At 37.1% G+C, this 24,236-nt stretch overlaps 1 protein-coding gene across 1 annotated transcript in view; it reads right to left on the bottom strand.

Moving 5' to 3' along the window:
* The window catches only part of LOC107498919 (vascular endothelial growth factor receptor kdr-like), a 303,930-nt gene that overhangs the window by 44,647 nt on the left and 235,047 nt on the right, over nucleotides 1-24,236 (bottom strand). The window contains exon 28 of the mRNA XM_016122603.2: nucleotides 12,071-12,152. Within this exon, the coding sequence (XP_015978089.2) occupies nucleotides 12,071-12,152 (82 nt within the window). The remainder of the gene's footprint in view (nucleotides 1-12,070; nucleotides 12,153-24,236) is intronic.

Genomic DNA, 24,236 nt, shown 5'->3' with positions numbered 1-24,236 from the left:
AGAGATCATTTAGCCTCCTGTCCTTTCTATTTATGCTTATAAAGAAGTAATCTGTTGCCTATGTAATATGATGAAAATATTCCCTTCTACTTCTTAGAACAAGAAAAGTGAAACTTTCCAATCAGATGCCTAAATTTCATCATTAATATCTTACTGTTAAACACTATATTTTCCTTAGATTTATCTTTAAAATGGAAAGATCTTGAGAGAGGAATAACTTAACATCCCCAAACTCTTATGGTAAATGAGTCAATTAGATCTCAATGACTAACACCAAAAGAAAGCACTGGGTTTGTTATAAGCTGTGTTAATGAAGAAATATGAAAGACCAGCAAAGATCTTGTTGGTGCCTGGACAACTAAAGACAATGTAATAGCATTTCCATATCACAGTGTACCCTCCTAACCTTACCACTTTCTCTCACTTTCCAACTATTTCTTCAGTCCCTGTTTTTACCTAGTTAACTCTTTTCCACTCCTTTTCTTCCCCCTCAGTCATTTGTACGGTGACACATCCGTATATTTCCCTCTATTTATTCTCTAGTTTTTATGCCTCACTCACACTTACTTTCTAGACCTACACAGAAGACTATCTCTAAAGTGAATTTTATGTATAGATTTTTTTTATCTTTGGTTGCCAGTTATAACAACTTCATTCTCATCTCCATATGTTTTCCATTCAAAATCAATAAAGAATGATCCTGCTTAAATGCCCTCAAATAGTCTCAGCCATCTGCCACTTGATGACCCATGCTTCCTTTATTTCACCTTCTTTAGTTTCAATATATCTTCTAATACCTCCTTCCTTGCTCCTTCTATGCAAAATGTTTCAGCCTTTGAAAATTTGTAGATTTTGTTATATAACAGGTTTACTGAGTTAAAAATGACATATTATATAATTTACCCATTTAAACTGTAAAATTTAAGTGATTTCACCAAGATAGTGACATAGGTCATTGCTAACTTTGCTCCCCATCACAAAAAGAACTAACAACTATTCATGGAGAAGACATCACTGAAAAAAATTATATAACACATGAGTGATACTAAAGCATGCCCTGTGTCACAGAGACCAAATCAAACTGCATTAGAAGGGTAAGAGAAACTGCTACATGCTAACTGCATTGTCCCCAGCCCTTGGGCCAGCACAGAACAACACTGAGAGGAGTCTCTTGTGATTTCTCCCGTGGAAAATTTTACTTGGGGTGGGCGTCCAGGTTCCCCAGAATTGTGGGGTACTTCTTTGGAGTTCCAACTCTGGTCCTATATAATAGAGATTGAAGTTTGGGAATATACAAGGCTTGACCAGGAAATTAATTGTAACAGTGAAATGGAGAGAGGGGCTTGCAACAACCAAGTACTCAAATCTTAGCAAACTGAGTTCTCACCTGCAGAGCCCAAGAAGTAGTCCCAACCAGTGGCTCTGCTAATATGCAGAGCCAAGATAGTGGTGTAGTCTAATCAGGGAATGTAAGGAATCACAGGTCTGCCTAACTTAGGTTCTCAAATAAAGAGCCTTATTGGCCCTGGAGCCTGGTTTGCTTTCACTGAGGTAGGCAAGCTGGGTCATAGTACTGCCCACTGTTGAGTTGGCACCTAGCTTTTTCTGAACCAGAAATCTTGGTCAGAACACTTAAAAGCAGCATTCCCAAGCAATGCATAAGTTGAGAATAAGGTAGGCAGAGATAATCATTTGCAAAGTAAAGCCAGTGGTCATATTTGGCCATGAAACTTGGGGCAAAGTCCAGATTGAGTCAAGCCCACAAGAAAATAGCCATGCTAAGCTTGAAGCTGGTTTTATCACTTCAACCAGGCAGGTGAGCTAATTTACAGTCTTTCCTACTGCTAAGTATAGATATTGGCTCCAAAGATCAGAAATGTGGCCAAAACATCTATAAACCTATGTAGCCCAGTGATAATCAAGAGAAGTGTGATAGGTAAAGTTGATAATTTTCAGAGCAAAGATGGTGCCCTGTTTGACCAAGGAACTTGGGAGTACAGGTTAGCTTGAGTCAAGTTAACAAAGAAAGAATCTTGCCAGGCTTGGAGCCAGTTTTCTTACTCTGCCATGGTAGGAAAACTAACTTGTAGTCCTGCCTATTTCTGAATACAGCCTTCAGCATGCCTGTCCAGGAAACCTAACCAAAGCACATGGGAATCTATGTGGCCCATCTTATAGTTCTGCTTACAGTGGCATTTGAACAGAGAGTACCACTGGTGGCTTTCCTCATTTGCAGAACAACACTAATGGCCCCATCTGGCCTGGGAATTCAGTGCACAATCTTGCCTGATTCGGATCTCCAAGATCTAGCAGTGCAGGCCTTAGGGCTTATTCTGCTGCTCTAACCTGGCTGGGAAGATCATTCATAGCCTCACCAATTGCTAAGTAAAGCAACAAGTCCAAATTTATAGGAAGCCTGACCAGGGAACCAAGGCCACCTCAGAGCCCATTCTACTGCATCACTTGAGCAGAGGACCAAACCAGCAATCTTATCTAACTATTCACAGCCAGTGTCACTCTCCCTTCTGGCCTAGGAGGTCAGGCAGAGGTCTTGCTCAAAAATAGACTCCAATAGCAAAGAATATTTCCAAATGACATTTTCAAAAAACCCCAAATGAGTGATTGATAAAGTACTGTCTGTCAAAGCAAAACTGTAAAGTCTGGAAGAGAAGCCTATTTACTCAAATGTTCAGGTACCACTGTAAGAAATCAAAGATTATGAAAAAAAAACAGGTGAGTATGCTGTCACCAAAGAAAAATACTAAAGAGCCAATAACTGACTTAAGAAATGGAAATTTATGATATGTTAGACCAGAAATTCAGAATAAACATCTTAAAGAGTTTTAGTGAGCTACAAGAATAATACCTGGACAGGGGACTCTTGGAAGATGGCAGACTAGGTAAAAGCAGGGTTCATCTCCTCCCAGGTCCACATTGAAATTACAAATACATTATAAAATAATCAACTTGAATAATCACCTGATGTCTAGCTGATAATAACCCCTGCATCTGATAATATAAAGGAGCCACATTGAATCCGGTAAGTGGGGCAAAGTCATGAATTATGGCAGACCCGCAACCATAGGTGATGGAGGATCACCAGGAGGGAGAGTGAGGCTGCAGAGGCTCTCCTGAAGGAGTGAGGTGGGTCTTAGTCTCATCCGAGGGCTCTCCAGCCCAGGGAAGAGGAGATTCCAATAACTCTGACTGTATAAACCAGAGGAGGTTACAACTATCTGAGTGAGACAAAAGGAGACTGAATTCTTAGACGTCCCTTTGAAGGGCCCATGCACAGGCTTTCTGACCTGCGGGGGACACAGGCAGTGGGTTAGAGTCTCACATGGGATTCATTCTGAGAAAGTCTGCATTACCTGGAGCCAGGACAGGGCTATAAGGGAAGCCAAAATTGTGTCTTAGTATGGCCCCCCTATGGGGAAATCTACAGACCTTGCCAGCTTGAATGTGAAGACCTCTCCCACAGAGTGATTAGGAAGCCCTCTCAGAGGGGATCAGCCCACCCCATCCAACCTGCAGATTGCTTGGGGAATTTGTTGCTGGATGGCTGCCAAGCCCTGCTCTGATTCAGGGTGAACATTCCCAGCCAGGCGACCAGCACTGTGAGCTGTATTTCTGAGATAGGGTCAGGCAGATCATTGCTGCCAACACAAACTTCAGTGGATATTGGGGACCTGCAGGCCAGTAATAGACAGCACCTGGTCTTTCTGTGATCTGGGACTTCTGCAGGAACTCACAACAGTTACCAAATTTGCAGCATGACTGAGGCTGTATTGATTTGACTGCCATTGTCTCTCTGAGGCCCCACCACACCCAACCTGCAGATTGCCCAGGGCATTTGTTGCAAGATGGCTGCCAAGCCCTGCTCTGATTCAGAACCAAATATTACCAGCAGGCGACCAGCGCTGTGAGCCATGTTACCAATCCCAGCAAGAGCAGCCAGCTCTGTGAGCCACATTTCCATTCCCAGCCAGTGACCAGCACTGGGAGCCGCATTTCCAAGATACGGTTATGCTGCTAACATAAACTTTGGGGTACTGTGGGCTAGTCCCAGACAACAGCTGATCTTGCTGTGTACTAGAACTTATGCAAGAACTCACAAACAGTTACCAAAGTTGCAGCAAGACTGAGACTGTATTGATCTGACTGCCATTGTCTCTCTGGGACCCCAAACCAACCTACCCACAAATTGCCCCAGGTGGCCCATTGACAGTGAACTGTCACAGCCCTGCCCCTCCCCTCCCGTTGATCTCCCAATCCGCACAGGTAAAAATCTTTGGCTGCCACAAGACAGGCACTGCACAGAAATCTATTGCAAGCAGACCACTTCTGTGTGTAAGAGTTAGAATATTGTGTCCAGGGAGGGCAGGGATATCTGGGACCACCACAGATGGCAGCTGGTCTGTGACTACAGCAGAAACGCCCAGGCACAGAAGTTGAAACAAAACTGAGGCTTTATTGGGCAGACAGCCCTTGTCTCTCTGAGATCACCCTTCACCCAAGCCACAAAATGCCTGCAGCCCATTGATGGGCAGCCTCTCATACCCTGTTTGGCTCTGTTGTTGTGTAGTCAGCATAGGCAATAGTCCTTGACTAGCGTAGTAAGTGAATTTCGAGGAAAACATTTGTGGACAGACCACTGCTGCCTGAAAGAGCTGCAATATCTCTTGACTGGATTGCAGCAGTCTTTATTGGTCTGACAGCCCTTGAATCCCTGAGCTCCTGCCCCATCTAATACACAAAATGCCTGCTGCACATTGATAGGCAGCTGTCTCTGCCCTGGGGTAGCACGTTTAGGCCCAGGATGGGAAGCAGTTGACCTAGCAATGAGTGGAAACTTGTACAGTGAGCCACAGAGACAGTATGGGTACATAAACTGACACTGCAGAAGCAGGGGGAAATTTTCTCAATAGACCCAGGAGATTCCCAGAGTCCCCATGCCACCCAACACACATGTCACCCAGAGGCTCATCCAGTTTCAGAGACTTACAGGCAATTGACAGGCAGTGTCAGGCCTCAAAGAGCACTGTTCCCTCTGCTAAACTGCCCTTGGTCAGAGACAAGGGATAGCTGACCACTGTCTACAACATTGTCTCTTTCACTTACCTATAAATCAAGCATAGGCAACGACCATCAGCGGATCCCTTAATAGTTCTCACAATGCAGCCCTAAGTAATCAAAAGCAATAGCTGTCCTTGGCCTATGGAGGACCTTCTCCAAAGAGGCCACAAAACCAACGCATCTGGAGACTGGCACTAGACCATAATGGAGCAACTCCTGATTAGTCGCATATGGTACACATAAAGGGAATTTGCAACAAGTACACAAGCCCGATAGGGCAAATCCCACTCAGTGGGGTCAGCCTCCACACAAATACTCTTATCCTGTAGGTGCAGCTAATTCCCACATTTAGTCAGCCTGAGTGTTAATCCCACCCACTGATCTACTAACAACAATAAAGCCTTGGCAAAAACAGAAGATCACACACAACCCAATCAGAGGTCATGTCCAGAGCTCCCAGCATAAGGGATCAGGGAGAGTGCACTACTGGGCCACACAGGACTCCTTCTACATTAAGCCATCTGGCCAAGGCTGAGAGATGAAACAAATATTCCTGACACATAGAAATGGACACAGAGAGGCTAATAAAGAGAGAAAACAAAGAAACATGCCACAAATAAAACAACAGGAGAAAACTCCAGAAAATAAGCTAAATAAAATGGAGGCAAGCAACCACCAGAGACAAAGTTCAAAATAATGGTTATAAGGATGTTCAATGAACTTATGGAAAGAAAAGATGAGCACAATGAGAATCTCAACAGAGAGATAGTAAGCATTAAAAAGGACGTAGAAACCATAAAAAATAAATGAGAAATATAGTAACTGAAATGAAGAATACATTAGAAAGTTTCAACAGTAGATTGGATGAAGCAGATCAAATCGGTGAATTGGGAGACAAAGTAGCCAAATACATGCAATCATATACACCCAATCAGAAAAACAAAAAGAAAAAATAATTTTAAAAAATGAAGATAGTTTAAGAGACCTCTGGGACAAAGTGAAGCATAAAAATATCTGAATAATAAGAGTACCTAAAGAGGAAGAGAGAAAGAAAGGGATTGAGTATTTGAAGAAATAATGACAGAAAAATTCCCTAACTTGGTAAAGGAATTAGACTTACAAGTTCAGGAAGGACAAAGAGTCTCAAACAAGGGGAATTCAAACAGATCTACAAAAAGACACAACCTATTTAAAACCCAAAGGTCAAAGACAAAGAGAGAATTTTAAAATCAGCAAGAGAAAGGAAGCTAGTTACTTACAAGGGTAACCTCATATGAATGACTGCTGACTTTTCAATGGAAACTTTGCAAGCCAGAAGCGAATGACAAGAAATATTCAAAGTTATGAGAAACAAGAATCTACAACCACGGTTACTCTACTCGGCTTGGCTTTCAATTAAAATGGAAGATGAGATAAAGAGCTTCCCAGACAGGAAAAAAACTTAAGGAATTTATCACCAACAAGCCAGTATTACAAGAAATGTTAAAGGGTCTTCTGTAAAAAGAGAAGGTACAAAGAAGAAAATGTACAAAAGAAATATGAATAATAAAATGGCAGTAGCAATGTACCTATCAGTAATCACTTTAAATGTAAATGGATTAAATACTCCAATCAAAAGACATAGGGTAACCAAATGGATAAGAAAACAAGACTCATGAATATGCTGTCTACAAGAGACCCACTTCAGATCAAATGACACTCACAGACTGAAAGTAAAGAGATGGAAAAAGATATTTCAGGCAAACAGAGATGAAATAAAAAAAGCCGGGGTATCAATACTTATACCAGATAAAATAGACTTTAAAATAAAGGGTATAATAAGAGACTTAAAAAAAAGGGCATTGCATAATAATAAAGAATTTGATAAATCAAGAGGACATAACCCTAGTAAACATATACGCACCCAATATAGGAGCACCTACATACACGAAGTAGTTATTGACTGACATCAAAAGAGCAATCAATAGTAATACACTCATAGTAGGAGACCTTAACACCCCATTCATACCAATGGACAGATCTTCCAGGCAAAGAATCAACAAGCAAACGATGGGCTCAAAAGACACACTAGAACAGATGGATTTAATAGATATTTTCAGAGCACCTTGCCCCAAAGCAGCAAAACAGACATTCTTCTCAAGTGCACATGGAACATTTTCCAGGATAGATCACATGTTAGGACACAAAACAAGACTCAATCAATTTAAGAAGATTGAAATCATATCAACCTTCTTCTCTGATCACGATGGTATGAAACTAGATTATCAACTACAAGAAAAAAACTGGAAAATACACAAAAATATAACCCTAAATAACATGCTACTAAACACTAAATGGGTTTTAATGAGATCAAGGAAAAAATCAAAAGATAACTAGAGACAAATGAAAATGAAAACACAATAACTCAAAATCTATGGAATACAGAGAAAGCAGTCCTAACAGGAAAGTTCATAGAAATACAAGCCTACTTCAGGAAACAAGAAAGAGCTCAAGTAAACAATCTAACCTTACAATTAAAGAACTAGAAAAATAATAGCAAACAAAGCCTAAAGTGAATAGAAGGAAGGACGTAATAAAGATAAGGATAGAAATAAATGAAATAGAGTCTAGGAAAACAATACAAAAGATTAATGAAACCAAGAGTTGATTCTTTGAAAGGATAAACAAAATTGGCAGACCTTTAGCCAGACTCATCAAGTAAAGAAGAGAGAGGACTTAAATAAATACAATCGGAAATGAAAGAGGACAAATAACCACAGACTCCACAAAAGTACAATGAAACATAAAAAGTACTATGAGCAATTTTACACCAACAAATTGGACAATCTGGAAGAAATGGACACATCCATAGATACATACAATCTCCCATGACTGAGTCAAGAAAAAAAAAACAGAAAATCTGAACCAACTGATTACCACCAATGAACTAGAATCAGTAATCAAAAACCTCCCAAAAAACACAAGTCCTAGACCAGATGGCTTCAAAGGCAAATTTTACCAACCCTTCAGAAAGAATTATCGCCTCTTCTTCTCAAAGTATGCCAAAAAATTTAAGAAGAGGGAAGGCTCCCTAACTCTTTTTACGAGACCACAATTATCTTGATACCAAAACCAGGAAAAGACATTACAAAAAAGAAAATTATAAGACGATATCTCTTATTAACATTGATGTAAAAATTTTCAACAAAATATTAGCAAACCGAATTCGGCAATACATTAAAAAGATCATACACCATGATCAAGTGGATTTCCTCCTGGTATTCAAGGTTGGTACAAAATCTGAAAATCAATTAATGTGATATACCACATTAACAAATTGAAAGATAAAAACCATATTATCCTATCAACGGATGCAGAGAAAGCATTCATAAAATCCAGCATCCATTTAAGATAAAAACTCTCAGCAAAGTGGGAATAGAGGGAACATACCTCAACGTAATAAAGACCACATATGATAAACCTACAGCTAATATCATACTCAATTGGGAAAGGCTAAAAGCATTTTCCTTAAGATCAGGAACAAGACAAGGATGCCCACTTTCACCGCTCCTCTTCAACATTGTATTGGAAGTCTTAACCACAGCAATAAGACAAGAAAGAGAAATAAAAGGCATCTGAATTGGAAAAGAAGAAATAAAACTCTAGTTATTTGCTGATGACTTGATACTATATATAGAGAATCCTAAATATTACACACACACACACACGCGCGCGCGCGCGTGCGCGCGCACACACACACACATTAGAATTGATCAGTGAATTCAGTAAAGTAGCAGGTTACAAAATAAATATTCAGAAGTCAGCAGCATTTTATACACCCATGATGAACTTTCAGAAAGAGAAATTAAGAAAATAATCCCATTTACAATTGTGTCAAAAACTATAAAATATCTGGGCATCGAATTAACTGAGGAGGTAAAAGACTTGTTCTCAGAAAATTAAGTCATTGAAAAAAGAATTTGAAGAAGATACAAATAAATGGAAGCATATACAATGCTCATGGGTGGGAAGAATCAACATCATTAAAATGGCCATAGTACCCAAAGCAATCTATAATTCAATGCAATCCCTATCAAAATACCAATGGCATATTTCAGAGAGATAGAATAATCCCAAAATTTATATGGGACCATAAAAGATCCTGAATAGCCATGACAAACTTGAGAAAAAACAAAGTTGGAGGTATCACACTACCTGATATCAAACTATACTACAAGGCTACAGTAATTAAAACAACAGGGTACTGGCATAAAAACCAATGCATTGATCAATGGAACAGAATAGAGAGCCCAGAAATAAATCCACACCTATACGCTCACTTAATATATGACAAAGGAGGTAAGAATATACAATGGGGTAAAGACAGTCTCTTCAATAAATGGCGTTGGGAAAATTGGACAGATATACACACACACATGCAAAAGAAGCTGGACCACCTTCTTACACCACATACAAGAATAGACTCAAAATGGATTAAAAACTTAAATATAAGACCCAATGCATAAAGCTTCTAGAAGAAAACATAAGCAGTAAACTCTCTGATATTACTAACAGGAATTTATTTTCAGATATATCTCCTCAGGCAAGTGAAAAAAGAGAAAAAATAAACATTGGGACTCCAACAAACTAAAAAGTTTATGTACAGCAAAGGCAACCATCAACAAAACAAAAAGACAACTGACTGGTAGAAGATATTGGCTAATGATACATCTGATAAGCAGTTAATACCCAAAATATATAAAGAACTTATACAACTCAACAACAACAAAAAAACACACAATCCAATTAAAAAATGGGCAGAAGATCTAAACAGATATAGCTCCGAAGAAGAAATGCAGATGGCTAATATACGTATGAAAAAATGCTCAAGGTTGCTAATCATCAGATAAATGCAAATTAAAACCACAATGAGATATAACCTTACACCTGTCAGAATGACTGTTATCAATAAACAAAAAAAACAACAAGTTTTGGTGAGGACGTGGAGAAAAAGGAACCCTTATACACTGTTGGTGGGATTGCAAATTGGTACAGCCACTATGGAAAACAGTATGGAGGTTTCTCAAAAAAGTAAAAATGGATATACCTTTTGACCCAACCATTGCACTTCTGGGTATTTATCAAAAGAAAACCAAAACAATAATTTGTAAAGATCTATGTACTCCAATATTCATAGACAATTGGATAAAGAAATTATGGGATATATATATATATATAATGGAATATTACTCAGCCATTAAAAACAATGAAATACTACCATTTGCAATGATATGGATGGACCTAGGTTATTATGCTGAGTGAAATGTCAGAGAAAGATAAATACCATATGATTTCGCTTATATGCAGAATCTAAGGAACATAAGAACAAACCAATCAAAAACAAACTCACAAATATAATAGACAATTTGGTAACAAACAGAGGGGAGAGGTCTTGGGGCGCTGGGAGAATGGGTGAAGGGTTAAAGAAGTACAAATTAATAGTTGATAGTCAGTCATGGGGAAGAGGAGAATTCTGAGGGAATGCAGTTAGCATTAATATGATGGCTAGGCGGAGTTCCAGGGGAGGGTGGGAGTATTTGGGGGGATCATTTTATGAACTATATAGATGTCTAACCAATGTACTGTATACTTGAAACTAATTTAAATAAACAAATTTTACAAAAATAAAAGATAAAAATAGAAGTGTAAAAAAATGTTTATAATTAAAATTCTCTAAGCACTGGTTTGGCTACATCTCATAAGTTTTGATATGTTTTGTTTTTGTTCTAATTTTCTTTTTATTATCTTCTTTTACTTATTTTTTAAAGATGTGTTCTTTAATTTCCACATATTTTTGAATTTTAAATTTACTTTTATGGTTGATTTCTAATTTTATTCCACTGTTGTTTAAGAACCTATTTTGTATGGTTTCAAGTGTTTTTAAATTTTCAGTTGCTTCTTTCATGCCCTTATATATGATCTGTTCTAAAGAGTGTCTTATGTGTACTCTATAATTATGTATTTGGCTGTTGTCAAGAGAAATTGTCTACAGATATCTATCGCTTCTAGGTGTTTTGTAGTGGTGTTAAAGTCTTCTATTTCCCTGTTGATCTTCTGTCTGGTTATCCTATTATTAATTAGCTTATGAATGCCAGGCTGAACAAAAGGTCCATCGAATATATTCCCATGGATCAGAAGACATTATTGGTAGGAGAATCATGGGCAAAGAAGAAGGTCTGTAAGACGTATTTGAGTTTTTCTTTTTGGTTTAGCTGTGAGAAAATGCTGCAGTGATATCTGAGATCCATACCATGTGATGAGAGATCCTGAGATCAATTTGGAACATAATCTATTATATTGGAACATTATTTATGTGCTGAGCTACTGTACTAGGTTAGAGTATTATGTAGAATTACTTTTGTCTTGGAAGATCTTCAAGAAGAAACATCCCAGATGTCTGTGATCAAGGACTTGTGCCAGACTTGGTGGCTGAATTTTAAAAGTGAAATTCATTTGGATAAAGAAGCAGCCATATATTGGTCTTTCAACAATAATAGTAATATCTGACATTTACATTTTTCAAGATGCTCTTTCAAATGTTTTGTGTTAATGATCGTAATGGGAAGAATTATTCATTTAATTTTATTTTGGGATTTAAAGTCCTGACATTTTTCTAGTTCATAATATTTTAATGTAATAAGCTTTTTTATGAAGTCATAAAGTCCATGAACTTGAGTTTCTATATTTCTACCAATAGCCATGTGATTTTATATAAGTCATATCACCAATTAGGTCCTCCATGTTCCTCTGTTAAGAGCATGGCTGGATTAAATACTTTCCAAGGGACTTCTCACCTTTCTCATTCTCTAACTCTCACTTTTTCTTACCAGTTCATCTCTTATTCGCGACAGAAATCTGGACTCTATCTCTTGGGTCAGTCTGAAGAGACTACTTTACAAGGGAAACTCCAGATATCTTGCCACTTGGACCCATGGAGAAATCAAGTGATACTAACCTCAAGTACGGCTTCCTCAATTTCCTTGGATACCTTTATTTCATCAAATAACTCAGTCTGTGGATCTTTCTGGGGTTCAATACTGTTGTGGAAAAAAAAGAGATTAGTATGAAGCCATTTTCTCTCCCTTCTGGGATTTCTGCCACTTATGGGACAGTCCCTTTCAAATTTTTAGCCATTTTGGCCTGTAACTTGGTTATTAGAAAAAAATGTCTTAGCCCTTTGGAAAATCCTCTGACAATGCCTGTAGAAAAGGTTATGACTTTATCAGTGATACTTGATGCACTGTGGCATTCACAAATTGGCCCATAATGGTTTTAAGACTCTTAAGCTTGATTTTTGACTCTTCAAATTGATAGTTATATAACTGTCAGCAAGTCATCACCCAGACTTTAGAGCCTCACTTTCCTCATCTATAAAATAGGAATAAGATTACTTAAAACCAAGAGTTTTTAACCTGGAGGATCCATAGCCAAGTGCACAAAGATAAATCCCCCATAAACTTCTTTAAATTATATGGAAAATTATGTATGCATATATTATCAGAAGAGAGTCCATAGACTTCATTAAATTCCAAAAAGTACCTCATAACTGAGAAGAGGTTAAATGACCACTGGTATAAGAGAGCTAACATAGAACTCTAGAGTACTGAGACCCTTTGAGGTAACCTCAACAAGTGGCTCTCAAAGTATGGTCCATGAATTTTTACATCTTCATGGCTATTTTGTAACTGCCAATTTGTACTTCTTTTTAAATTAAAAAACATTTTTTCAGTTGTAGTTGATATTCAATATTATGTCATATTAGTTTCAGGTGAACAGGTATATAACACAGTGATTAGACATTTATATAATTTATGACAATAATATTATAATAACTATGTATGGTGCCAAGAAGGTAGTTATATAAATGTCTAACCACTATGCTGTATATCTGAAACTAATATATTATTGAATGTCAACTGTAATCGAAAAATTAAAAATAGAAACTTTAAAAAAGTATGGTTCATGGACCAGAAGAACTGCATCACCTTGGAACATGTTAAAAATTTAGAATCTCCAATCCACTCCCAGACCTATTAAATCACAATTTTGTTAGTGGAACCAAGAAATATGTATTATAGCAAGCCCTTTAGGGATTCTAATGGAAACTGAAGTTTGAGAACCACTGACCTAGACCAATTCCTTCGTGTTGCTTGGCAGGAAAACTAAGTTTCAGAGAGGGAAAAGGACTTGCCTAAGGTCATATAGTGAATCAGAATCAGGGTCTCCTGACTTCTAAGGTGGAACTTACTTTTCTTTACCTCCAAAATCTTCATAGCTCTGAAATTTAATGGATCTAAGCTTAGAAAATCACTGAAAAAAATTTCAGCAAAGACAATAGCTTTGTTCTACAGTTCAAAGTACTCCCTTCCCCTGAATACCATCTTCCATTTAGTTATTATATATAGTTTTTCCAAAGTCATTTATTGAAAAGACTATCCTGTCCTTATTGAGTATTCTTGGCTCCTTTGTCAAATATTAGTTGACCATATATGTGTGGATTTGTTTCTGAGCTCTTGATTCTGTTCCATTGGTCTACATGTCTGTTTTTACAGCAGTACCACAGTGTTTTCATTACTACAGCTTTGTAAGATGGTTTGAATAAAAAAGTGTCATGCCTCTGGCTTTGCTCTTCTCTCTAAAAATTGCTTTAACTATTCAAGGTCTTCTGTGGTTCCATGAAAATTTTAGGATTGTTTTTCCTACTTTTCTTTTTTAAATGTCATTGGATTACGAATTTCATAGAATTTATATATGGCTTTATTAGGATGGACATTTCTAACAATATTAATCTTCTAATCCATGAACACAGGATATATTTTAATTTATTTGTGTCTTCTTTATTTCCTTCTTTGATGTTTTACAGTTTTCAATATATATCTTTAACTTCCTTAAATTTATTCTTAAAGATTTTTATATTTATTATAAATGATACTGTTTTCCTTATTTCATTTTCCAATAGTTCATTGTTGGTGTCTAGAAATGCAATCGATTTTTATATATTCATTATATATCCTGAAACTTTAAAGAATTTATTATTTCTGAAAGTTTTTCAATGGACACTTTAGGATTTTTTATTTGCAATAATATATCATCAGCAAGCAAAAGCAATTTTTCTTGTCCCTTTATGAATAAATGCTTTTTATCACTTTTTAGCCTAATTGATCTGCCTAGGGCTTACAGTACTATGTTGGAAAGGAGAGGAGGGAGTGAGAACTCTTGCCTTGGTCCTTATTTACAGGAAAAAGCTTTCAACCTTTCACCATTGAATATGTTGTTAGCAGTGCATTTGTCACATATGGCCTTTATATGTGGAAGTATGTTCTTTCTACATCCAATTTGTTGAGAGTTTTTGTCATGAATGGAAGTTGCATTTTGTCAAATAATTTTTTCATCTATTGCAATGATCATATTTTTATCTTTAATGCTATTAATGTTGTGTATCACATTTATTTATTAGCATATGTTGAACCATTGTTGTGTCCCATGAATAAATCCCATTTGGTCAAGGTGTATGATACATTTGCTGTTGCTGAATTTGGTTTGCTAGTATTTTTTAGAGTTTTTACATCTATAATCATCAGGAATACTGGCCTGCAGTTTTATTTTCATTCAGTGTCTTAATATGGTTTTGGCATCAAAATAATGCTGGAATTATAAAATGTGTTTGGAAGTGTTCCTTCCTCCTCTAATTTTTGGAAGAGTTTAAGAATAATTGACATTAAGTCTTCTTTAAATGTTTTATAGAATTCACCAGGGGAACTATCTGGTACTGGGACTTTCTTTTTAGGAGGTTGCAGTTACTGATTCAATCTCTTTAGTCTTTATTAATCAGTTCACTTTTTCTATTTATTCATGATCCAGACTAGGCAAGCCGTATATTTCTAGGAATTTATCTACTTTTTCAGGTTGTCCAATTTCTTGGTGTATGAATAACTTTTCATAATAGTCTCTTATGATCCTTTGTATTTCTGTGGTATCAGTTGTTATATTTCCTCTTTATTTATATTTTTCCTTATTTAAACCTCTTTTTTCTGGTATACCTAGCTAAAGTTTGTCAGTTTTGTTTATCTTTAAAAACAGCTCTTAGAAAAAGGAACGCTCATAAACTGCCAGTGGGACTGCAAGTTGGCACAGCCACTATAGAAAACACTATGGAACTAAGAATTGATCCACCATATGATCCAGCATCCCTCTACTGTGTGTTTACCCCAAAGACTTGAAAACTCATATCCAAAAATATATATGCACACCAATAGCAATATTATTTATGGTGGCCAGAACATGGAAGCAACTGAAGTGTCCTACAATAGATGATTGGATAAAAAAAGCTGTGGTACATGTGTGCAATGGAATATTATTCCGCCTCAAGAAGAGATGAAATACTGCCATTTGCAACAACATAGATGGACCTTGACATAATCATGCTAAGTGAAATAAGCCAGACAGAAAAAGTTGAAAACCACATCTTATCACTTATATGTGGTATATAAACCTAAAAGTAACAAATGAATAGGACCAACAGAGACTCATGGACATGGACAATAGGCTAGTAGTTACCAGAGGGGAGGAGGGATGGGGGAGTTGGGAGGTAGATGGGATAAAATGGGTTAAATATGTGGTGACAGGAAGAAATCTAACTATAAGAGGTGAACACATACATAATAAGGCATATATGCCTTATTGTCAAATTGTACACCTGAAACTTACTGGATTTTGTTAACCAGTGTCACCACTGGTTAAAAAAATTCTAGCTGAAAGACATTGAACTATTCAAATTAATGCTCTATATATTAAAAAAAAGGAAATGCAGGCATCAAAATGTTAAATTTATATTTGCTCTTCTGATTTGAGTTAAATATTGCTTATTGTAAGGTAAGGGGCATGATTAAAGGGTAAAAGAATTGAAAAAAAAACAGCGCTTAATTTTTTCACCATTTCTTTAGTTTATCTATTGTCCATTTCATTGATCTTCTATGATCTTATTTATATCTTCCTAATGCTAACTTTGATTACTTTGTTCTTGTTTTTCTAGTTCCATAAGGTGTAAAGTTAGGTTGTTTATTTGACATCTTTCTTTTTTCTTAATATTGACATTTATGCTGTAAATTTTCTTCTTAGCATTGCTTTTGCTGCATTCCATAAGTTTTATTGTATATGTTTCTATTTTCAATGGCTTCTTGATTTCCATTTTGAATTATTCTTTGAGCCATTAATTGTTCAGAAGTATATTGTTTTTTAGTTTCCACATATGTGTAAATATTCTGGTTATCCTCCTGTTTTAATTTCTAATTTTATACCATCGTGATTGGAAAAAAATATTTGATTGATTTCAGTTTTCTTAAATTTTCTAAGACTTGTTCGGTGACTTAACATATGATCATCCTGGAGGATATTATCTTTATGCTTGAGAAAAATGTATAATCTGATGCTATTGAATTAAATGGTTCATATATATCAGTTAGATCTATTTGATCTAAAATATAGCTCAAGTGCCATGTTTCCTTATTGATGTCCCCTACTATTATTGTATTTTTGTCTATTACTCCCTTTATATTTCTTAGTATTTGCTTAATATATTTATTTGGTGCAATATTGGGTACATATATATTTACAATGTTTATATTTTCTTGGAAATTTACCACTTTATCACTATATATTGACCTTCTTAGTCTCTTATGCCAATTTTTGGATTAAAGTCTATTTTGTCTGAGACAAGTATGGCTACCCCTTCTCTCTTTTGGTTTCCATTTGCCTATAATATATTTTCCATTGTTTCATTTTGAACCTATATGTATTCTTGAACCTAAAATGGGTTTCTTACAGGTAGCATATAGTTGGGACTTTTTAAAAAATCCATTCAGCCACTCTATGCCATTCGATTGAATAATTTTATCTATTTCTATTTATAGAAATCATTGGTAGGTAAAAACTTACTATTGTCATTTTGTTCATTGTTTTTCTGGTTGTTTTATACATGCATCCTTTTTTTCTTCCTCTCTTTCTGTCTTATTTTGTAGATTGATGATTTTCCATAGTGGTATATTTGATTCCCTTCTTTTTATCTTGTGTGGATCTACTAAAGTTTTTGATTTTGTGGTTACCCTAAGGCTAATTTATACATATAACACCCTATTTTTAAACTGATAACAACTTGATTTCAATAACAAACAAAAACTCTACACTTTTACTCCCTACACATTATGTTTATAATGTCACAACATACATCATTTTATATTGTGTTTGCATTAACAAATTATAGCTATGGTTATTTTTAATTCTTCCATCCTTTATTCTTCATACCATGGGTCCCCAACCCCCAGGGTGTGGACCAGTACCAGTCCATGGCCTGTTATAAACTGGGCTGCACAGCAGGAGGTGAGTGACAGGTGAGTGAAGCTTCATCTGTTTTAGCAGCCACTTTCCAGCACTAGCATCACTGCCTCAGCTCCACCTCAGATTATTGGGTATTAGATTCTCATAAGAGCACTAGTCACTGGCGCCAAAAAGTTTAGGGACTGCTGCTTTATATTAAAGTTAAGTGGTTAACACACCACCATATTTCAGTTTTAGAGTATTCTAAATCCTACTATATGCTTATTTTTACCAGTCTGTTGATTTGCATGTGTTTTCATGTTATTAATTTCTGTCTTTTGAATTCAGCTTGAAGAAGTGTTATCATTTCTTGTAAGGCAGGTCTGGTGGTGATAAACTCCCTCAATTTCTGTTTGTTTGGGCAAGTTTTTATCTCTCTTTTATGCCTGAAGGACAATATGCCAGGTGAAGTATTCTTGGCTGGTAGTTTTTTCTTTCAGCATTTGAATATATGTAATCCTCTTCTCTCCTGTTCTGCAAGATCTCTGATAAAAAACTCACTGATAGCATTATGGGAATTGCCTTGTGTCAAAGAAATTTTTCTCTTGCTTTTATTAAAAGTCTTTTTCTTCGATTTTATTTGCATTCTCCAGTCTTATTGAGATATAATTTAAATACATCACTTTATAAGATTACGATGTATGACATAATGGTTTGAATTACATATAATGTGAAATGATTATGGTGATAAGATTGCTTAACATCCAACATATCATACAGACACAATAAAAAGAAAGCAAAAACAAAATTAATCCTTGTGATAAGAACTCTTAGGATTTACCCTCTTAACTTCCATATACATCATATGTCAGTGTTAATTATAGTCATCATGTTGAACATTATATCCCTAGTACTTAACTGGAAGTTTGTACCTCTTGACCACCTTCCTCTAATTTCCTCTCCCTACCCTGCACCTCTGGTAACCACAACTCATATTTCTTTTTCTATAAATTTACTTTTGTTTGTTTATATTCCTCATATGAGTGAGATGATACGGTTTTTGTCTTTTTCTGTCTGACTTATTTCACTTAGTCATATGCCCTCAAGGCCAGCCATGTTACCCCATATTTCAGTATTTCCTACTTTTATGGCTGAATAATATTTCATTGTGTGTACGTATGTGTGTGTGTGTGTGTGTATCTCAATTTCTTTATCCCTTTATCTGTGATGTGCACATAGGTTGTTTCCATATTTTGGCTACTGTAAATAATACTGTTATATACATGGGAAGTTTTCAGTAACTATTGTTTTACATACACTTTCTGCTTCTTTCTCTTCCTCTTCTCCTCTGGAATTCTCATAATATAAATGCTGTTTATTTTCATTGTGTCTCATAAGCTCCATTGGTTTTCTTCACTCTTATTTTTTTTTCTTCTTACTGATAATTTCAAATGTTCTATCATCTAGGTCATTGATATTTTTTCTTCTGCATGGCTAAGTCTCCTTTTAAAGCTCTCTATTGAATTCTTCAGTTCAATCATTGTATTTTTCAGCTCTAACATTTCCTTTGGTTTTTTTTTTTTGGATGGTTTCTATTTTTTTGTTGAATTTTTCATTTTGTTCTTGCATTGTTTTCCTAATTTCATTTAGTTGTCTGTGTGTACTTGTGGTTCACTAAACTTCTTTAAGATGATTATTCTGAATTTCTTGTCTAACAGTTCACAGATTTTCATTTCTTCAGGGACAGTTATTGGAGATGTATTAGTTTCCTTTGGTGGTGTCATATTTATCTGATTCTTCTTGGCTTTTGATTTCTTATATAAGCAGGCTCCTCTTTCAGAGTTTACAGGTTTGCTTTTATAGAGACAGTTCTTTACTGGTAAGCTCATTTTGGGTTACTGGACATGTCAGTTGGTACCATCTTTGGGCACATGGGGCCTACTATTAGGGTCTACTTTTGGGCAAGGCAACTATTCAAACTCTGAGGTTTGAGGTGAGGGGAAATGTCACCGGCTGAGAACAGCTGCGTAGGACTGTTGACTTGATTTCTTGTTCAAGTGATGCTGTACAATGTGCTTCACTATTGCCTGGATTCTCTGGTCACGTTTACTTTATGGTCAGGACCGATTACTATACTCACCAGTAGGTAAAAGTATGAATTAGTTTCCCTGGCCTGGCAGGAAAGACAAGACCCAGGGTCTCTAGGGCTTGTTGTTTTGGGCCCTGAATTGAGCAAGAGTTGGTACTGAATTCCCTGGTCACGTGAGGTAACCATGTTTACTTTGCTGATGGAGAAAGCCATGATCTGTGTTCTATTTTCAAGTGACACTGTAAGTAGGGCATTTGGATGAGCTATGCAGATTCCTGTGTGCTCTGGTCATGCTCCTTGTTCAGGTAGGCTGGAGGGTATATAAAGCAATGAGTGGGATAATAAATGGTTTCCCTGCCTGCATGTAGCATAAGAAGCAACTCCAAGGTTGGTAAGATTATTAATTTATAACCTTGACCCAAGTTGACACTTGCCCCAAGATCCCTGGCCAAAAAGGGGTGCTGGCTTTACTTTTCAGTTTCAACTCTGCCTCCCTGCCTCTCTGCTTGAGATTGCTGGGCTATACAGCATACACCAGCCCATCTTGCAAAAAGTTCTGGGAGCCATACTCCATAGCAGACAGGGCCCTGATCAGATATCCTGCATAAGCAGAATGAGGAGAGCTCACTTCAGTCAACTCATAAATTTTCTTGAGCATGTTACCTGTTCAGAAAGGACTGGGAGCTACAGTTAGCAGTGGGTAGAGCAATAAAATAACTGCCTTGCCTGACCCTAGCAGTAGAACCCTTCTTTACCAGTATGTGCTTTGCTCTTGGGGCAATCAGCTCTGCCTGCCTGCCTGTTGGCTTGAGGACTACTGAGTTACAGAGCTTTCAGATTTTCTGGCCAGCCTTTCTGGTTAGATGGGGCTGGAATCCACCGTCTGTAGTATGTGTAGCTGTAACTCAGCTCTCCTACCTGGGCATAAGCAGTCCAGGCTCCAGGTCCAATAAAACTCATTTGAGGGCCCAGATCAAGCAGACCTATACCCAGCAGAGTTCCCAGATCAGACTGTACCATCATCTTGGTTCTACATACAAGCAAGGGCGCTGGTTAGGACTACTACTTAGGCTCTTCAGATATAAACTCAGTCTTACAAGGCCAAAGTGCTGATAGTTGCAAGCTCCTCTTCCTTTCTTCATCATAATCAGAGTCCCTGTGGTTGATACCCACCATTTCTCCTATCATTCTCATGTTTCAAGGTCACAGTAGGGGCTCCCATAAAGTGATCCACAATGCCTTTGGGGGTGGATGTCCCTCCAGGCTCTCTTTACAAAGTGGGTAAATTGTAGGTTCAGGAGAGACCTCTCTACTTGGTAATGCTCTGGCCTGGGGAGGGGTAATGCAGTCAGTATGAGCTATTTCTCTCATTCGTCTAATGCAGTTTGTCTTGGTCTCTGTGGTTAAGGGGGATACTTTAGCCACACTTCTGTGTTCTAGGATTCTCTCAGGGGTATCTTGTTCATAAAGAGTTGTTAGTTGTTCTTATGAGGGCAAGCTAATTTAGGAATGACCTATGTCATCATCACCTCTGTCTTTGATTTTAGGCAATTTTATTATAAAGTGTCATACAGATCATCTTGGATTGAAATTTCGGGGTTACTTATTACCTTAAAAATGTGGATATCCATATCTTTTCTCTCCCCATCATTGTGAAGTTCTCCATTATTATTTCCTTAAGGAAGCTCTCTACCCCTTTCCTCCTTTTTCCTTCTGGGACACTAATGATGGATACATTGATTCTATTTATGGTGTCCCATAATATTTGCATATTTCTTCATTCCTTTTCATTCTTTTTTTCTCCTCTGATTGGATAATTTCCATTGATCTGTCTCCTATACCAGTAGTTATTTTTTTGTTTGGTCAAATTTGTTATTGAAGTTATCTATCGAATTCTTCAGTTCGACCATTATATTGTTCAGCTCCAAAATTTCTGTTTTGTTCTTTTTTATGTTCTCTATGTCATTGTTGAATTATCATTTTGTTTTTGCATTGTTTTCCTAATTGCTAAAATGTTAATCTGTATTCTCTTATAGCTCTCTGAGCATCTTTAGAATGGTTATTTTAAAATCTTCATTGGGCCATTCATGGATACCCATTTTTTGGGGGGTCAATTTCTGGTAGCGTATTTTGATGATGTCACATTTCTTTGACTCTTGGTGATTCCTGTAGCCTTATGTGAGTGTTTGTGCATTAGACTATATGGACTGACTTCAGGAAAAAAAAAACCTTTCACCTGTGGGTGGGAACACACTGGAACTTACTGTGAGACTCTGGATTTAGTACTGCATAATGCCAAGTGTGGGAGCAAGTGGTGGTCTTGGGTCCAGGTGTCCTAATTTCTCTTTAATTCAGGCCACTGGACTCCATAGCATTGATAACTATGTGGTCTTTTGCAAATGCTGTAGAGCTTCTTCCGTGTATGCAAAGGTCGTTGAGTCTTCAGAGACCCCCTCCAAGTCCAACAGCTAGGAACCAGTATAGGCAGCAGCAGTTATTATAGCTAGAGGTATGCATATATTCAGCTGCAGTTGCCAGGTGCTGGTTTAATGGAAGGGGCCAGTTCCAGATACACACATAGTAGTGAGGGTCAGGGCAAGTAACTAGGACTGAGATGAATTATAGGTACACTGGCCATAGAAGGAACACTGGCTGTTGGCATACTCTACCATAGTTGTTAAGTTTCACCATGGGTGCACCACAATAAAGGCCAGTGTTGAGAGTTAGGCCTGGGGCATACAGGTGCATAGCTGGAGCAGCTAGCTGCAGGTGAGCATGTTGGTGCCAGTCATTGACAGGAGATGGGACTGGATCCAAGCCCTCAAATAGCTTCAGAGTCCTGAGTCATACATGTTTCCTCCTGTCACTGCATGGTCTACCCAATGCACAAGTCATTGGAGATAGATGACCAACATCAGGTGAGTGACATGGAGGTACATGGCCGGACGGGCTAGCCCCAAGAAAGTATACATTAGTGAAGTACAGATACAGGTGTATGGGCTGAGGTCTTATACTCATACAGCTTTAGAGGGCTGAGATGGCTGCCAATGGGGATCCTATCTTGGTCATGGTGCAGGTTCTGGGGCAGAGGAAGGTGGAAGGTATTCAGGTAGCTGGTATTCTGCAAATGTGAATACCTATGGTGTGAAAACTGGTCATATCTGCAGGAGGTTCACAGCAGCCATGCTGGCTGTTGGTTTCTTAAGTGGTAAAAGCTACTGAAACTGGGAACCATGGTCACTCCCATTGCATGGCTGATATTGGTAGCTCCTGTTTTTCTTCCTTATTCCTAGCCATCTATATAAATCCTAGCTTTTTTAGTATTCTCTGGGTGGGGCAAAACTAAAGCTAGTCTTTGGTATAATGTCTTGAAAGGCTGGGGAATTGGGTCACTCACTTCATGTTCCCTTTCTAGCTGGTAAGTTCTATCTTGGTACTGAGCAATACTGGTTTTGGACATGGAATGATGCAGGCCAAAAAAGCTGATTTGTTCCCCTTTTTGTGCAGTTATTCTCTAGTTTTTTGTTCCATTATGCTGCTGAAGTTTCTTAAGTGGACTCAAGATTTCTCCCAGAGCTGTGGTTATTTGTAGATAGCTGTCTAATTGCTGATCTTTGTAGGGCAACAGAGGCCGAGTGTTTCTATGTCATCACTTAGGTAATGTACTCTAGGTGGTAATTAAAAAAAAAGTACTTCTGAAAAAAATTTTATTCAGTAAAGTGGCAAAAAATAAAAATAAAAATAAAAATAAAAATAAAAATAAAATGAATATTTCCAGGCAAGCAGAATTTGAATTTTTGTTGTCAGTGATCTTGTTGTTTTCAGAGAAAAACTCTATCTTGAAGCAGCTTCACTGACCCAATGATCATCTTGAGGACTGGGCTGCCTTGATAAAATAAAATCCAATCCTCTCTAATATTTTCTTCATGAGCTCTTCCGAAGAAAAATCTCTAACTGGAGAAGGCATTCCTTTCCTCTTCATCATTAAATTATAGGGTTGAAACTAATAGGTCCAGCCAGTGGTTAAAAATAAGAGGGGATAATTAATAAACTATTAGATAAGCCCTCATGGACTAGAGCTCAATTCTCAGTGTTTCTCCACATGGACTGGAAAATTCTACCTTTAATAGCATTATACTTTTCATCCTTAAGAGATGGGTGGAATTTAAAGGACTGTACTATATATTTCCTAACACTCCAGCTTGGACAATTCCATGATTGCCTTTCATCTATAAAAAGACCATGACTTATAATTATCATGAAATGCTTAAAATGTTAGGAGGGAAATATCAACCAATGTGAAATGCAGACCTGATTGAATTACGTGATACCTAAAATATGGGAAATTTTGACAGCCGAAGCTTTCTAGAAGGGATTCATGTACTACGGAAAGGGGCTGTAGTCCACCTAGGTCTAATACAATGCCATTGGAATCACACAAGTTTTTCAACCAATGCCTATAAGGTGAGAGTTGAGAAACTACTGTGTAAATTCTGCTTACCCTTGTTGAGCTCACTATAAGACTTAGTTCCTCTAATAATCTCCCGCTAAGGTCAAGACCTCCCTATTTTGTGGAGATTAGTAAAAAAATACCTCTTTCTGACAGAATTATCCCCCTAACTTAAAAAAAAATAATTAAGTTTATTGGGATAACATTTGTTAATACAATTACATAATTTCCAGGTGTACATTATCATTTGACATCTATATATTCTATTGT

This window comes from Rousettus aegyptiacus, unplaced genomic scaffold, assembly GCF_014176215.1.
Source record: "Rousettus aegyptiacus isolate mRouAeg1 unplaced genomic scaffold, mRouAeg1.p scaffold_m13_p_9, whole genome shotgun sequence".
Classification (NCBI taxonomy): Eukaryota; Metazoa; Chordata; class Mammalia; order Chiroptera; family Pteropodidae; genus Rousettus; species Rousettus aegyptiacus.
The sequence above is the reverse complement of the archived record's forward strand: the minus strand, read 5'-3'. Positions and strand labels throughout refer to the sequence as shown.